The sequence below is a fragment of the Anabrus simplex genome, chromosome 2 (assembly GCF_040414725.1).
Source record: "Anabrus simplex isolate iqAnaSimp1 chromosome 2, ASM4041472v1, whole genome shotgun sequence".
Lineage (NCBI taxonomy): Eukaryota > Metazoa > Arthropoda > Insecta > Orthoptera > Tettigoniidae > Anabrus > Anabrus simplex.
Window position 1 is genome coordinate 1,003,032,804 of NC_090266.1, and position 18,242 is coordinate 1,003,051,045.

General features: G+C 39.7%; 1 protein-coding gene across 1 annotated transcript in view; it reads left to right on the top strand.

The window, feature by feature from the left end:
* Positions 1-2,156: 2,156 nt before the first annotated feature.
* Spt-I (serine palmitoyltransferase subunit I) overlaps positions 2,157-18,242 on the top strand; it is a 398,639-nt gene continuing 382,553 nt past the window's right edge. The window contains exon 1 of the mRNA XM_067141884.2: positions 2,157-2,388. Within this exon, the coding sequence (XP_066997985.2) occupies positions 2,353-2,388 (36 nt within the window). The 5' untranslated portion in view covers positions 2,157-2,352. The remainder of the gene's footprint in view (positions 2,389-18,242) is intronic.

Here is an 18,242-nt window from a genome sequence, read left to right on the forward strand (position 1 = left end):
GAATTATGTCCCGCAGGAGTTCATTAACGTGCTGGAAGCCAACGACATGGACTTGTTACCTTTCAAACAGTAGGTACACTGACAGAACATATTGAACACACTGGGATAAAAATGTACGTGTTTCGACAGAGGGTTATCGCTCTACTCTGTGTTTTGTATTGTACGTTTTGGTTATTACATATTACAGGCTTTGCTTCTCTCGGTTTTGGGTTGTACGTTTTGGTTATTGAATATTGCTGGCCTTTTCTCTGTTGTCAAGGTATTTTAACAGAAATAAGTTTGTTTGCGGTAATAAAACCGAATAAATCATCATTTAATTACCAGTTCTACTCTATAACGAGCCACCGGAGACCACGGGTACCTTATACCAATATACACAGAAGGTTTCCCTGAACAATTTCCGAAAATTTGTCGATGGAGTTCGGCTTCATCCTGTATATGTGCCTTCAGGTCTGATAATATTGTGGCTGGTCTTGAATGATCCTTTTCAAGGAAACGATCTATTTGTTACCATACTTACATAAAAGTATCGATAGTCCAGAAGGAGACTTAACCCGAGAACGAGTCCCTCTTCTGATACATGCCCACATATAACAGTATATGCCATTACCGGTATATTTTACTTTCTGTTCAAATTATTACACAACTCGATGCGTCGTAAAAGACATCGCTTCAATAAAATATTAAACATATATCACACTCTTCATTACTATTTATTTCACATACCCAGTCCCCGAACCATAGGAACTAATCAATGAAGGATAAAATATGTTTCCTAGCCGAGAATCGAACCCAGAGACCCTTGGACGAAACGCCAGTACGCTAACCATTTCGCCACGGAAGCGAACAGTGGTTACGTAAAATGCAGGAATACAGGTAGGTAAGTTGACCGCGAGTAGATTATAAAGTAGTTGGCGTATCGTTATTAGTTGTTATAATGATGTTATTTGCTTTACGTCCCACTAACTACTTATTAAGGTTTTCGGAGACGTCATTAGTTGATCAACAGGCGAAGTAGGCTATAGTCGAGGGATAACATACCGCATGCGCATGATGCCCCGATTTAAACTTTGAGATAGGATTACGAGTCATGGACTGCATCAGTTGCTCGAAATGCATCGAGAGCTCTCGATACGTTTCCCAGCACTGCCTCGAGACAAAGAGCTCATGCGCCTGACGTCACTATACGACATCGAGATAGCATTATGAGGCACGTACTGCATCGCTTGCTCAGAATACATCGAGAGCTTTGCATCACGCGACCCATCACTACAAATCACCTCATTCTCCAGTGTCAGTTATATACTCAGGCTCGAACACGCTTAATTGCAAGTCTAATCTGTTTCGAATACCACTTCCAACAAGTGTTGCTTGTCTTGTTTACAATCCGTCACCGGACATAATATACATATTAAACAGATATTTAGGTGACACGGGCATCATATTGTAAACATACCATAAGATTCACGTTTCATTAATAGTTGTGTCACTTACATAGTCTTCATAACACTCCCGACTATACCTACTTAGGTTTTGTTTAATTTTTGTTATTATACAACTCTAGCAGAAAATGAGCACAATGTTCGCGTTACTATTGTCTTTTGTCGCCTCTAGCACATATGTTAATACGTTGTTCTTTTGTTAGAAAGATCCAGATTCAGTAGGTAAATTCTCTTTGGTAGGTCAGATGCTCTTTGGTAGGTACGGTTTAGGGTAACACGTCGTTAGTCATATCATATGTCGTTGGTAAGCTTTTATTACACTTTGCGCGATATATACATTCTAACCCTCTATTTGTGTTATTCCATCCTTAATACTAGATCCTTTAGTTGTTGTGTTCTATCCTTTGTCCTTCCCAATTGTAGACCCGTTCCGTATGTCAAAGTAGAAGACGCCAAGATGGGTCACTTCGGCGTGAAGATATAGTACCTTGTGTCCCCGTGCTTACTCCTATGTCTATTACACTTACACCCACAAGATGTAGATTTTCACCCATACCAGTGATCTTTGTACTGTGAGATAAAGTATTTCTTAGTCACCATAACTAAATGTTTCTGAGTGTTCGACAGTGTTTCATTTACAAAGTATTGGAACTGGGTGTTAGTTAAATACAGAGCCCAACCAAATATCAAGAAGAAGAAGAAGAAGAAGAGTAAGCTAGGGCGGCGTATGAAGTCGGATGTGGGTTTTTATCAGGTGTTGATTCTAGTGCGAGTTTTTAGAATTGACTGTGTGATGATGTTTAATGTTGGCACTCTTAAACGAGATTATGCGTATTTCTGCAATGGTAGCTGTAATTGAGTGGATTTTATAGTTGTGTAGTGTTCTTATCGTGGTTCAAAACATCAAAACATGACTTGGACGGATATTGATACCATTCTGATATCGGTGAGTTATTCTCATTTTATAATAAAGTATTACAAAAGAATGTTGAAAGTTGTGTCATTCAAAATGGCTAAGTGTATTTATTATTTACATGTACGCCAATCGTAACAGGCATGAAGTGGGTGCATGTTTCTAGTCTCACTGGGTTGGATTTATTTTTCGCAACGCTTTGCATTTGTACCTGTATTCACTTTTCCTCCTGATTTCTGGGCGTTCATTATTATCAGTGATATTTGTAGCCTGAGAGTTCTCATATTTGATTGTTGGTGGTAGCCCAGTATTAATAATTTTATATACATTTGTAATGTTAGTGTTACTCTGAATGATATTTAATTGCCAATTGTTCAGATGAGACTGCCAGACTAGATGCTTGCAACTGGGACTAACATTTGCAATATCTTTACGAAAACCATTTGAAATAGACAGTGTGAAAAGTTTCAGGGAAGTTAAAGCACACCATAATACATTCTACTGAAATCCTCTGAACTGCGGTGACAAATGGAAATTACTGTGGTAGTTCTGCTTAATCAGTGAACTGTTTATGCTAAGCGACAGTTGACTTGATTACCAGACAAGGCATCTCGTGAAGTATTTTACATTCTGGTAAACCATGCATGTATGTATGGTGTTGTTTCACCAGTTCCTGGTGTATTTACTGGACAAAACGTTTATAGACCAATAATTGATTCAGTTTTGTGTTTATTTCATTCAGTCATTGTCAGCAATTGTGATTTCAATACCAGCAGTTGGTCTGTTAGAAATTCTGTCGCACCTAACCTACCTAACCTTGTGACAATCTGTGGTTTTTTGTTGATCACAATCTAACCTGTCACTATCAGTTGTTTTCGGTAGATTACAATGTCTTGTCACAAACCAGTACTGTCCCACAGGGTGCTAGATGCCTGCTGGCTGCTTCGCGGGCCTGATCTGCGGACAGACATCCCCAGACCCCCTTTGCTTGCCTCCAGCTAAATGGTTTTGTCACAAGGCAGACCTACCCAAACCAGCCCAATGGCCATGTCACTAGCCAGATGTAACCAAACCAGCCCATTAGTCTTATCGCTATCCTGACTTAACCAATCTAGACCACAATCTAGGTCACCAACCAGGCGTATCTCTTATTCTGTCATGTTCTTGTGAAGGGCCTTGGTCATGGTCCTTTTACGTCCTGATAATGGTGTTGAAAACCTCCGTTTTAAAAACTAGTTATTAAAGATTCACCCAATCTAGTCTCCCCTGGATTTGCTAAGCTAGATCTCTGTTATATTTGTACATTGTGTCAAACAGCCAAAAGGTACCAGGTTGTCAGTGGCGTACAGTGGTCTGAAGATCTGGGCTACCACTCAGCCTAGTAATATGCAGAACATTAAAGTACATTTAAAAAAATATTAACTGTATATATGTGAAGTCGAGAAGTCTCGTTTGGGATGAAAATTCCTTGATGATGTCATTGAAAGTTCCTGAAGAAAGTACTTTTCATTTCACATTAATGCCAAACCGCATAAACGTTCTTTTGTCTGCGTTGAATGTCGGTATGATTTTATCCTCTTCATTATAAGCTATAAATTTTATTTTTGTTCTGTATTGAAGTGCGATTATAAGAATAAATTGACAAGAGGGTCCACCTTTTCAATACAATAGGCCTATATCAAGTAAATTATATTACATAAGTCTTGGGACTAATTTCAGCCACATATTTGCCATCTTCAACCAAATTGAAATTAAACAAATTATGTGATTGGCCTAACTAAAACATATGTATATCAGAGACAATGCTGTAGGAATAATTATAACATTAAAATATGTACCGGTATATACCGAGCTTGATAGCTGTCGTCGCTTAAGTGCAGCCATTATCCAGTATGCTTACAATATTGTGATTTTTTATATCCCACCTTTTCAATACAATTGGTTTTATGTTGTTAGATCATAATGCTAATAATTATCAAGGCCACGGATGCTTCCCACTCCTAGCTCTTCCCTTTCCCATCGTCGCCATAAGACCTATCTGTGTCAGTGCGATGTAAAGCCAGTTGTAAAAAAAAATTATATGTATATTATAAATAAGGTTATGAACCTTAATTTTTGTTATTGTATATATTTCAATGTTATAATTATTCCTACAACATTGTCTGGTAGGTCTTTATCAAGGTAGGCCTATTTTCTTATATTATATTTAAACTCTTCAGCGTAGAAAACTTTCTTTCTATAGATGCCGAGGTTGTTGGTATTGTCACAATTATTACCAATTTTAGTACTTCAGGAATCGCTTGGTTTAGTCTGTTTTCTTATATGCCGGCCCCGTGGTGTAGGGGTAGCGTGCCTGCCTCTCACCCGGAGGCCCCGGATTCGATTCCCGGCCAGGTCAGAGATTTTTACCTGGACCTGAGGGCTGGTTCGAGGTCCACTCAGCCTACGTGATTAGAATTGAGGAGCTATCTGACGGTGAGATAGCGGCCCCGGTCTAGAAAACCAAGAATAACGGCCGAGAGGATTCGTCGTGCTGACCCCACGACACCTCGTAATCTGCAGGCCTTCGGGCTGAGCAGCGGTCGCTTGGTAGGCCATGGCCCTTCAAGGGCTGTAGTGCCATGGGGTTTGGTTTCTTATATGGCGGTAAGACTTTCATGGACTGTTTTTTGTGAGAAATCGAATACGTAGTAACATTTCACAATTCATTTTCCTAGAGAATTATGTTGGTCTTTTGAAACTGTAATAAAGTGTTATATACTTTTATATAATTTTCTTGGGCTGCCGCCAGTAGCCCGTAAAATATGCCCCTGCAGGTCGTCGATCTCCTTTTAAATTATCTGCAGTTACTGTAAATCTCAACCTTCCAATGACGTCACACAGATGCACTGCTCACAGTGCCCATCGAAGGTGGCGGATCCTGGACTTACACTCGTGATTTTAACATGGTAAATAATGCACATTTAAACGATGTATTAATTTCATTCTTTCATTCACTCCTTCGGTATAAGCCCAGGATCTGCTGGCACAGGCTCCGTGGCTGTGGACTGTGTATCTGTGTGATGTCATTGATGATGTTTTGGGAAGGTTGTGATTTACAATAATGGCAGATCATTCGAAGGGACGTGTAACTTAACTAGTTTGTAAAAGAGACTTTAACAATCCAATGTGATATGGATGATTTGCCATGACAAAAACAGGACTGGGGCTGGTGACCTTCGATGTTAGGCCCCTTTAAACAACAAGCATCATCATCATCAAAAACAGGACTGAGTATGAGGTATGTCTGGCCAGTGAAGAACCATTGGCCTGGATTGGTTAGGTCCGTCTATTGACAAAACAATTGGTCTGATTTGGTTAGGTCCGGCTGGTGACAAAACCATTGACAGGTGAGGTTGTGATTCACTGAAAACCACTGAGAGTTACACGGGTAGGTCCAGTTAGATGCAACAGCATTTCTGATTGAGTGACTTGTTGGAAGCACACTTTTGATGACTTACGTTTGAATGCAATAAATATTAAAATTGAATATATTCTTGGTCTATTAAGGTTCTATTATGTCTGGTAGATATGTCAGGGGAGTACCACTTCAGGAATGGGGAAGCGGCACTATACATGTATAGTATACAGCAATCAGCATGATCGGATATAAATTTATGGTACTCGCCATAAGTACGTGATCTGCCGCCACAAAACTGCGTAGTTGTACTACTACCTCTTCAGACAATAATTACAATCACAGGCACAGCACTGACTGACAATTCAATTGTTTTGGCTAGTTGTACTTCCTCTTAAAACAATAATCACCACCACAGGCACAGTACTGGTCAGATGATTGGAGTGTTTTTGCCTTGTTGTACTTCCTCTTTAAAGAACGAACAGCACCACCATGACAGTATCCTGTCAGACAACTGCTGTTGTTTGTGTTGTACAAACACACACGGACAGATCAGGATCATGGAAGGAATATCAAACGGAGTGATGAAAGATGGCGGGCAGGATGTCCAACCTTACCAGTTGATATTGCGGATGATTTCTAAAGATTTTGTCTCCTCCAGCAATTTTGCAGTGTTTATTGAACATGTATGTGGTGAGGTAGCCGGCGTTCAGGCATTTCCTCCTGTTGTATTCTGGAACGGATGGTGGACTCAAAGGTGTTGATGTGGGCGCCTGTAACTTCATCTATGAATTCAATACAGTGATTTACTGTTAAATGGTCATAGCCATATTTCTTCAACGTGCTGTACGATTTCCAGCAGTCGTTTATGATAGTTGTTCTGGGTTTGATCCATTGCTGTATTGAATTTATGAGGGATTGTCCAACTCTTTCGTTGATAGTTGTGTGAAAAAGCACTTCCCTGTTCCTCTCTCGACTCCTCTGAAAACCCATTGGTCTTCTACAAAATGCCCTCTGTAGTATTTCTTTTGTCCAAGTTTACTTTCATCCACCCCGACAATGGTATTAGGATCACCAATGGATTTCGATGTCTCAATGTTTTGATTAGAACTTTGTAATAAAAATTTGTTATGTCTGTAATAGTGGTAATTGAGAACCTGTATTTCTGGGTCATGTCTGCCGAATGCGTGTTGCGGACAATTTCGTAGGTGAGAAACAGAATCTCTGGGCTGGTCAAATTGCTCCAGGGTAACCAGGAGTTGTGGCAGATTGTTTTTGTTGCCTTGCACCAAGATTGCCTGGGTCCTTTGTTACACACCCATCATTCGCCATCACTGGTTTGTTTGGTGTCCTTCAAGGTCATGATGGAGTTTCACGTGTACTTGACAGGTCATTTAATTAGTCCGGCATTGTGTAAAAATTTCATTAGCCTGTCTTTGTCAGAGACCACTTGCTGAATGAGTCTCCTGTTAGGAGATTCAAGCTTGCCTAATACTAATCTAGAACAGGAGGAATGCAGAATGAATGTACAATTTTGCAGTTCCTCTTGGTGTTTGCTTACTATTACAACTGCAAGTCTGGCCAATATGGAGAGAAATTGAATGTTCTGTAGTGTACTGAATGACTGAAAGGAAGGTGGATAGATAGTCTCCTTTCATAGGAGGAATGTGTTGTGGTAATGAAACCTGTAAACCCCCCCCTCTTTTTACAGATTTGTGCACATAATATAAGGCACATATAAAACAAGTAATGATGTAATAATCCAAAAATAACAAACTTGAAGGAACAACTTCAGCCAGGAAAAACATTTTAAATTTCAAAAACATACACATGGCTACCCAGGGTTACCAACATGACAACTAGAGAAAGGATGTATGGGAAGCAGGCCGGGAAACCCTACAGAGGACGAGATCAGAGGGATATGTGATGATAAAAATTGGTTCATGAGGAGCCAGTATGGATTTAGAAAGAAATTTTCTTGTGAGGCACAACTGGTGGGATTTCAGCAGGACATATCAGATCAGTTGGATTCAGGAGGTCAGTTAGATTGCATAGCCATAGATCTTTCCAAAGCCTTTGATAGAGTGGAACATGGAATATTATTAAAGAAATTGGAGGGAATAGGATTAGACGTAAGGGTTACACGTTGGATAAAAGCATTTCTAAATTCAAGGGTTCAGAAGGTCAAAGTAGGAAATAATGTATCTCAGGAAGAGAAAGTTTGGAAGGGAATTGCACAGGGTAGTATAATCGGTCCGTTACTTTTCTTACTATACGCAAATGATTTAGGGAACAATATAACATCAAAAATAAGATTGTATGCAGATGACATAATTGTTTATAGAGAAATAAACAACATTGAGGATTGTTCAGAATTACAAAGGGACCTTGAAAGTATCCAACAATGGGTTGAAGAAAATAATATGAAGGTTAATGGAGGCAAATCAACTGTTACAACTTTTACAAACAGGAGCTTTAAAACTGAATTTGAATATACTTTGGATGAGGTAGTTATCCCAAAAGATGGCAAGTGCAAATACTTAGGTGTGAGATTTGAAAGTAATTTGCACTGGAAGGGTCATATTGATGACATTGTTGGGAAAGCATACAGATCATTACATGTCATAATGAGGCTACTTAAAGGATGCAACAAAGAATTAAAAGAAAAAAGTTACTTGAGTATGGTTCGTCCATTATTGGAATATGCAAACAGTGTTTGGGATCCTCACCAAGAATAAAGAAATAGATAGTGTGCAGAGGAAAGCAGCAAGATTTGTAACAGGGGATTTCAGGAGAAAGAGTAGTGTATCAGAAATGTTAAAGGAACTTGGGTGGGAAACTTTAAGTAAGAGAAGGGAGAAAACTAGACTTACAGGATTATATAGAGCCTATACAGGAGAAGAAGCATGGGGAGATATCCGTGAGAGGCTTCAGTTGGAAAATAATTATATCGGCAGGACTGACCACAAATATAAAATTAGAAGGAATTTTAGCAGAAGCGATTGGGGTAAATTTTCATTCATTGGGAAGGTTGTGAAGGAGTGGAACAGTTTACCAGGGGTAGTGTTTGATCCTTTTCCAAAATCTGTACAGATATTCAAGAAGAGAATAAACAGCAACAGAGAAAATAAATGAAATGTTAGAGGGCATTCGACCAGTGCAGGTTATTGTATATAAAAAAATGTGTGTGAATAAATTAATTCCATCCCCTGGTCTAAGGAGTTTGGACAGCCAAAGTAGGGGACTGCCTGTAGGGTTGAAGTACAGTGGGGACTTCGAGGGCCCTGGGACCGCTACGGTAGCTGTGAAGGCCCTTCAGGAACTCTGAAAAGTGGTGGCAAAAGGGGCTCTGGCTAAGACGCAGCAGGTCGTTATGCTACTTAGGATCCAGAACGGGTAAAAAAAAAAAAAAAAAAAGTAAATAAATAAATGCAATGTAAATATTAATGTTATACCAGTTTTATAGTATCATTTGAAGCAATTCCACATACTGTATATCAGTTGACTATATTTGTAAGTAGGACAGGATATATTATAAGTAGAATTTTGTATAAACAATATAAATTTATTAAGGATGAGCTGTGTGTTTAATAGAAAACATTGTTAGCGTAAATTGTATAATATTGTATTATAGGAAAAATTTTCTTCTCTTGTTAATTTAATATTTAGTGCTTGACAATAATGTATTTTAGTGTACCATTTGCCACCGAGGTAGACACCTCATTTGCAAATAAAGAGATTTTGATTTGATTTTGATTTGATCTTATGTGACGTTGTAGGGAAAGAAACGTGACAGCATTAACCCTTTAATCTGGTTTACTCACAATAAAGAATTTTAACAAGGTTTAAAACACCAATTAAAAGGATAATATTATCAATTAAGAGAAAGATTAAATCGAACCACGAGGTTCCTATCGGTGGTTCTTCAGAGAATCAAATGGCAACACAATATTATGATTACATTTAAGGTGAGCATAACTACGATAATGAAATTTACAAGAAAAATTTAACAGGGAATATGACATAATTACAACCATCAAAATGGAGAAGTGTCTACAAATTATTACCAAGAAAATAACGTAATTTGAAATTTAAAGCAGAGGCCTTCAAAGTTGCTGTCTTCTCCTAATACACATCAGTGAGAGACGCGTCGCTCCACAGGCTTACTCTAAATTGAAGCTGCATTACTGGAAGCAACCTGAATGGAAAAATTAAGATTTACATTACACAAAAGGTTAATAAAAAGGAATTGCCTCCAAAACAAAGAATATGCCTAGCTGTCGAACTAAGGCATTACAAAACTAAAACGGTGAAAACCAGGGTCTAAGGTAAACTCCAAACAAATGAATTTACATATTAATTTAACATTCGAGAAAAGAAAGCATGCTTACACCGGGATGACTGGAGCTGCTGAGCGGACCACCTTACAAGGTGCATCCGATCTTGAAAACGTTCGGAAACCAAAGACGCGGACCAGAGGCCTGCTCGTGCTAAAGGGCCAAAGGCCAGAAATTGAGAAACGCTCAAACAGCCAATCAGGGAAGCTACCTATGATTCGACCCAATATTTCACCAATAAAAATTATTGTTATTTTCGCCAATAGGATTACAGCACCATATATGGTAATGTGAGAAACATATTCTAGAAGTTTCGATTGCGAAACTCAGTGATTTCGTGATAGAAGCCTCCACGTGGCAACTACAGGGTGATACAAAAAATGGGTTACAACAAACATACTACTGGAGATCTCCAATACCAAAATCAGTGTCTTCAAACACTCATAATGATTATTAAATATCAACAGTCTTCCCTGTTAAGTCCTGAAAATTCTTTAAATTCACAACAACTAAACACATACCAAATAAACAAATATTTAATTGAATTCTTCGAAAATGTCTGAGAGTTCCTTAGTTTTTTCAATGACGGTTTCATGACAAATTTTTAGTATAATGTCAAAAATTAAACAATACCATCCACTTTAGGAACTCGCCACCGGTGACATCCTCCACCGGCGAATCTCAAGCTCTGCCCGATAATAAATTTTAAAAAAACACTTTACGTTAAATGGCGGTTTTAACTGGAGGTCTGAATCTTGTGAAAACGCACTTATACCAACACATATCACCCACATCTTGATGCGACTTTTACTAGGAGTATCTGGGAAGCTGAATTTTGTAAGCTCGACCACAGGTATTGCTGTCCATAGGATTGCTGACATCGGCCACCTGCCAACATGGTTTCCTTTTTCAGTCCCACCAGTGTCTCCAATGAAGCTTCATTTAGTTCACTCACAGTGAACATGTAGTAAGACATGGCACAGTACTGGGGAACTGCCACCACCAGGAATTCTGCTACACTGCACTCCCAGGTTGGATGCAAACAGGTCAGGAGTTCATAGTGCCTCTTCCAACAGGCACGACAGGTTCCCTGTCTCAACCAGGTTATGGTGATTACTGGAATAGAGATCAATCCGCAGCAGAAAAGGAAGTAATACAGGAAAACCCATAGCTCAATCATGCAGAAGAGTCTTTTGAGAAATGTAGACTGAAGGGTGGTTTTTCTGCTTGCTTTTTTTTTTTTACTATATAACAGGAACTGTTAATATTCTGTGCGTGGAGGATAACCTCGCCCCAAATATCTTTGGGAACTCGAAGCCCCCACCCCCGCAGGGCAAGCATGTATAAAAATTTACCAAACATAACAGACCAAACAAAATTAGGAAAGCTTACTGGAGTTTACCTTGATACCAGAAATTTTAAGAGGGATCCCTAGTTATGACTATGAATGAAAATCTTAACCTAAAGGGCATGCTAAATTATACCTAACATGGTCTCAAATGAACATTCTTACTACAACTAAAATCTTAAGTAACCTGTGAACTTGCCAAAGTATCCAGCCGGATGTGTACCCCAAAAGTTTGCTTACAACTAAGTTTCCTTAAGTAACTAATGGTTTCTAAAGCATCATCTCATAACTAGGAGATCTTAACTTGCGACAAATGGACTCTTTCAGCATAATTAAGTATGGGATAATAAGGGGTGGTAGTCACATGAGAAATAGATAGGTCAAAACAGAAGTTACGGAATTGCACAGATGTAAAAGCTCTAGCGTTGTCACTTACCAAAGATTGACAGGGTCCAAATGAAACAAAGATCTGTTTCAAGCAAGAAATAGTAGTATTAGCATTAGCCATGCGAGTAGGAAACAACCTTGTAAAACGTGATAACGCACCAGCACACACACAAGCATGAAACGATGGCTGGTCCGTAATCGCGGAAATGGACCGATGTAATCTATAAACAGTCCCTCCATCGGGCGAGAAGCTTGCTCAGGTAACAGGTAGAGATTTGATTGAGAGTACACAGTTTTATGATATAGTGAAAGGATATAAATATGATTCAAAGTGATACTAGTGAGGAGGGGTCTGTCTTTTCTTTGTGCTTGGCAGGGACCCATTAACTCTCCCTTAGAAATATCCTTACTTATTTGGAAGAATTAAAACCAAAGCCATGTAAAGGTGTAAAATACAAACATTTTGTGTGCTGTAGCATCCTAGCTGTGATGAAGGCACGTTTCCTATTATCTCTAATAGAGCTTGTGTCATGTCTGGCCAGGGTGCTCCCGCATTTTGGGAAAATAAGGGTAAAGCTTCTGAATCTGGTGGGCGAAGGATAGGTTCGAGATCCAAATTGTCACAGCTGGGACGTCACACGACTCTCGGAAGGCTTGACAATATTGGTGCATTAACTACCTACTTCCATGACCAAAGCATTACCGGTAACCCAACAGAGTGGAGTGATGTGTAGCACACGCAATAGCCGTGTACTGCTGTGAAGTGACATGTCTGACATGCATTGCGCCACATCTGCATTGTCGTTCCATCTCTTGAGTTTCCTTCGAATTTTGTATGAGGTCTCTTCACAACCATCTAGATAAAACTTCATTCTTTCGTTTCATATATCTATCGATTCATATTAACGATTTTTCACCCCATTATCGATGCGTAAAATTCATAGACTATTCGCTCATATACTTGTCCTGCAAGGGCATTGGTGAACAAGGAAAAATTTTCTAGCGATGCTATACAAGGGATATTAAATTAATGTTTTAGTGATTTTTAGAATAGTAGTTATAGTTTTAGCGATGATTCTGATGACAGTGATGTTGATATTGCTGAATTAGTCCAGGATGAGGCTGAAGGATGGTACTTTGGTTCCAACACTATTTGTGCTAGATGTGGTAGTGCTGCGTGTAATTCTTACTGGGATGACATGGATAATTACGTAAGAAATAAACATTTTGTAAAGTCTTTTCACCCCAAGGTTTAGCTCTAAATGTCGTGCATCCAGTAAAGTCTTTCATTTTTTTTTTCATTTGAACTCGTCCAGCTGAGTGGAACGGAAACAAATCACTACACTTAGCAGTATGTAAAGTCCCGAGGAATGCTATTTCCATTTCAATCTAGGGTAAGGGAATTGATTCCTGTCAAAACAAATGAGATGTACAACCTGTGTCTGAAAAGTTCCGTGAATGGTCGCCTAGTACACCGTGCTAGTTCGGACGATGCGCTCGCGCATACTCGTTGCAAGACATGACACCAAGTGCCCCCTATCGGTCAACTCAACACAGTTAAACGGAGTTGAACGCTGCAACACATCGCACAGAGTCAGTGTGAGGACTCATGTCATTGCACAGTGGAGTGCAAAATGGAGCAACGCGTTAATATGAAGTTTTGCTTCCACCTAGGCAAAACGGCAACGGAAACACACGCAATGTTAGTGCAAGTTTACCACGTTCAAGCAGTGGGTAAAAAGTGCGTTTTTGACTGGTTTAAACGCTTTTCAGATGGAAAGGAAGGTGTTGAGGACGAGGCGTGTTCGGGGCGACCAACCACAAGCACATCTCCAGACAACGAACGAGTGCGACAGATGCTTGCGAATGATCGGCGACTGCCCTTACGAATTATAGCAGATGAAGTGGGTGTAGGCAAAGGCAGTGTAAGGACCATTGTTCACGAACATTTAAAAAAACAGAAGATTTGTGCTGATCGCCTTTTTCGACAGCAGTGGTGTCATTCATCATGAATTTGTACCCCAGTGTACAGCTGTCAACGCGGAATTCTACAAGGGAGTTTTGAAACGGCTACTGCAATGCATCAGACGAGTTTGGTCTCATTACGTCCTATTTTCGGGATATGTATCAACGACATAGTGCTATGAATTTGTAACTTCTTCAAAGAGGTGACGCCAATGTAAACAAAGACTAATTATCAATAAACTCCCAGTAAATGTATATCATTGCGCAGTGGAATAGTAAGAGGGGCTCAGAAAAAGAGGACTGTCAGGACCGATAATCATAAGGGTGAAAGAAGATAATAGGGTTTTCAAAATAACGTGTATATATATATATTTTTTTTCTTTCGAACCACCGGAAAGATAACAATATGTACTCTAGCAAAATCAATTTGGCAGGACTATATTTTTTTCATAGATAGAAAAACTATATGGTAGAAATAGAGATTAATTAATGTCTGGCAAGATTGAGAAATTGGAAAGTACAAATAAATATATATTAACTTAGATCATAACCAGTTTAAGAGGAATAGACTACAGATTGAAAAACTGTACAATGAGAATGGAATGTGCAAATAGATATCAGTAAATTTACGATATACCTGAATTCTCAAAACATGACTGAAAATTAACGAGGGTACCAACTTGAACTTGAAGTAATTTAATATATTTAAAATTTGTTGATAAATAATAGATTTTTCCAAGTATAATAAATAATCCTAACAGCAACCCTAAGGGTAAATATGTGCTAAATAAATGCACTGATAGATAAATACGTGATATAGAGCAAGAACATTATCAACAACTCCTAGTACATTTTTAGAAGAAATAGGTTATAAGAAAAATTCGTTAACATGAGACGTGAGAAAAAGTTGATCAAAGGGATCATAGCTGTGCTGTAAAAATGTAAAACATTAATAGGAAAGTAGTTCCAAGGGATCATAGTACATGCTTAGGATCACACGTTCCATAATAATACAAATACGCATAAAAATATGAAATATGACGGGAAATCATATACGAAATACAAAGCTAGTACAACCTATGGTAATAAGGGTCAGGATGGGAGAAATGGGATATCAAAGAACACAATGTGAAGTGTACGTCAAGTAGAGGTTATGGTAGACGGGCATCCAGTTCTATGGTGGCAATTTGACACGAATAAAGGTAAGTTCTTAGCATAAATGTCTTGATTGTGCACAAAGCGTAGACCACTCCCCCATCTCTCGCCAAGATGCCCGTAGAAAAGAAAGGTTAACAATAAAATTTGAATAGGACGGTCTCCATATCTCTCACCTCAGGGTAGCAGCAACAAAGTGATGGGCAGAGAAAATCTCATGCCTCGACGAGATCTTGTGCTCTTTTCCAGTTCTCGATTCCACGTACCGAAAATGGCAGGGTGGCGAGAATATATAGGCGGAGAGATCATTCTAGAGAATGTCTTGTGACAAACAGCTGAGCAGGTGACGTATGACGTCAGCGCAGGAAACAGTTGAGCATCAAACATGGCGACCAGACGAATATCAGCAGGAGGGAGTGGAGAATTAAATGCGAAAACATATGCAGGGTAGAGTTGAAGAGGTAAGTTCACCAAAACTGTAAAGTCAGTATATATATAGCACACAAAGTAGGAAGGCACAGCCTGAACTGTTCTGGAGTGGACAGTGGAAGCTCCTCCACAACAATGCCCGTCTGCACACCGCGATCCGCGTGACTCAGTTTCTCTCTGAAACCCAAGTGACTGTTCTTCCACACCCTCACCGGGCGAGTTGACCGTGCAGTTAGGAGCGCGCAGCTGTGAGCTCTCATCCGAGAGATAGTGGGTTTGAATCCCACTGTCGGCAGCCCTGAAGATGGTTTTCCGTGGTTTCCCATTTTCACACCAGGCAAATGCTGGACTGTACCTTTATAAGGGCCACGGTCGCTTCCTTCCCATTCCTAGACCCTTCCCCTCCCATCGTCACCATAAGACGTATCTGTTTCGGTGCGACGTAAAGCAACTAGCTTTCACACCCTCCGTATTCTCCGGACTTGGCGCCGGCAGATTTTTTTTTTTTTGTTCCCCCGTCTTAAATTAGCCCTGAAAGGCCACCGGTTCGACAGTGTAGCAGGTTCACCAAAACTGTAAAGTCAGTATACATAGCACACAAAGTAGGATGGCACAGTCTGAACTGTACCAGAGTGAACAGTGGAAGCTCCTCCATGACAATGCCCATCCGCACACTGCGATCCGCGTGACCCAGTTTCTCTCGAAAGGCCAGGTGACTGTTCTTCCACACCCTCCGTATTCTTCGGATTTGGCGCTGGCAGATTTTTTGTTCCCCCGTGTTAAATTAGCCCTGAAAGGCCACCGGTTCGACAGTGCAGCACATTTGCAACAACGCGTGACAAGGGTTCTCCGGGAGATTCCAAAAGAAGCTTTTGCTGCCAGCTTCCAGCAGCTTTACAGTCGATGTCAAAAGTGTGTTGTAGCTAACGGAGATTACTTTGTGGTCAGTAAAGGAGTTTTGTGTGTAACTTACATTGTCTTTATTTCATGAGACCCTTCACTGAACTTTTCAGGCACAGGTTGTGTGTTACCTTAGCCCTCTTCATGTTGATGGAAATAGTACAGAAATTAATTTTGGGCCTTAATCTCGAAAAATTGTACCATAGTCATGCCTGTTATTTGATTCAGATAAATTTAAATCTATATGCAAATTACCTCACTTCAATGACGAAACTAAACACTATATATTTTGGACCAGAAAGCTATTTCCAATAATAAAAAATGGTTGGAAATTAACAAAGATATATAATAAAACAGTTTGGTGCACAGGTATGCTAGTCTTTAAATGTTCAGTGAAAGCTCCTCCCGCATCCAGTGAAGGCTAGATTTTTTGAATGCTCTTGTTCATAAGGGTTAATGAACACTGAATTCAGAATTGCACGACAAGGAAAGGGGTTCTGGAGATGTAAGCCTCTGCAGGTTTGGCCACAAAGCAGCATAAAGAGCTATAGAGTCTGTATTATGGAAGAACAGTGACAGCTGTCATCCACTCGTGGGTGCGGCGAGGAGGGGAAGCGGGGCAATCGTTGGCTCTCTGTTGCCATGGAAATGATTGCCCGCTCACCTCCTCTCCGCACTGTATTCACGAGTGGATGACAGATGTCTGCGTTCTTCTTTCAGAATACAGAATTTAGTAGGTTATCCTCTGGACAACACCACCTTCTGTGAAAAAACTATTGGTCTGGATGAAACCATTGACCTGAGTGGATTAAACCATTGATTTGGATTAGTTAGACCATTGGTCATGACAGACATGACAAAAAGCGACTGGGCACTGAAGTGCTACCGAATTTCTAAAGGCGCGGTTTACTGATTGTGTCAGCCCCTTGTCTAGACATGATGCGAGCTCTGTTTGAGACAATAGGAAACCTGGCCAGCTAATAGCATTGAAGAAAACGGTCAAATTTTGCTGATTTACACGGTCTCAATATTTTCATTCTTCTACATAAGTAAAAAGACTTCTTGGGATAAGAGGGTGGGTCCCTGACAAGGATAAAGGATCTCTCCTTTAAGGTACTTAAGGTATCACTACACATCATTTTTCTTGCCTTTTCTTTTTTCCAAATATGCACATCAGCTATGGAGGCGCTTATGCCCCCAGACCCTCTTTGCTTGCCATGAATTCAAATTTGATCCAATCTTGAGCATAGAAGGTGCTGTTGTGTCAGCCCCTTGTCTAGACACGATGTGAGCTCTGTCCAAGACAATAGGAAACCTGGCCAGCTAATAGCATTGCAGAAAACGGTCACATTTTGTTGTTTTAAATGGTCTCAGTATTTTCATTTTTCTACATAAGAATACATTAATATGTCAACGTTGCCTGCCTTGTTTGCTGAATTATGATTAGACATCAGATTTTTATACAAATGTATACTTTGTTTGCCGATATGTAGGCCTCCAAAACTGACAAGGAACTGCGTTTGAAGGTGAAATTGGACTAATTATTTAGTTTAACAGTTCACACATATTTGCATATACTGAGATAATGTATACATTTCAAATTTTGGATTTTTTGAGCGTGTTTTTTTTTTTACTTTTATTATGCATATTTTAATACATTTTACAAGCAGTCTTCACGAAAATGTAGAGCAATTGATGCTGTGAACTCTCTCAGAATGAGTGGGCTTGTTCTGAATGAACATTACAGATGTGGTAAGATTTCTAGGTAAAATGAAGACAAGAACACAGCATGTGTCAAGTCTTATCAACATTGTAGAGAATGCGTTAATTGGTCACTGCATGGAGCGACTGTCCCCGAGTGCTTCCTTATGAGGTATTTACACACCAAAATACCTGGCTTGTCAATCATCCGTACTGAGAATGGGGTAAATATTGCTTCAGAGGGGAAGGAGGAGGCACTGAAGGTGAA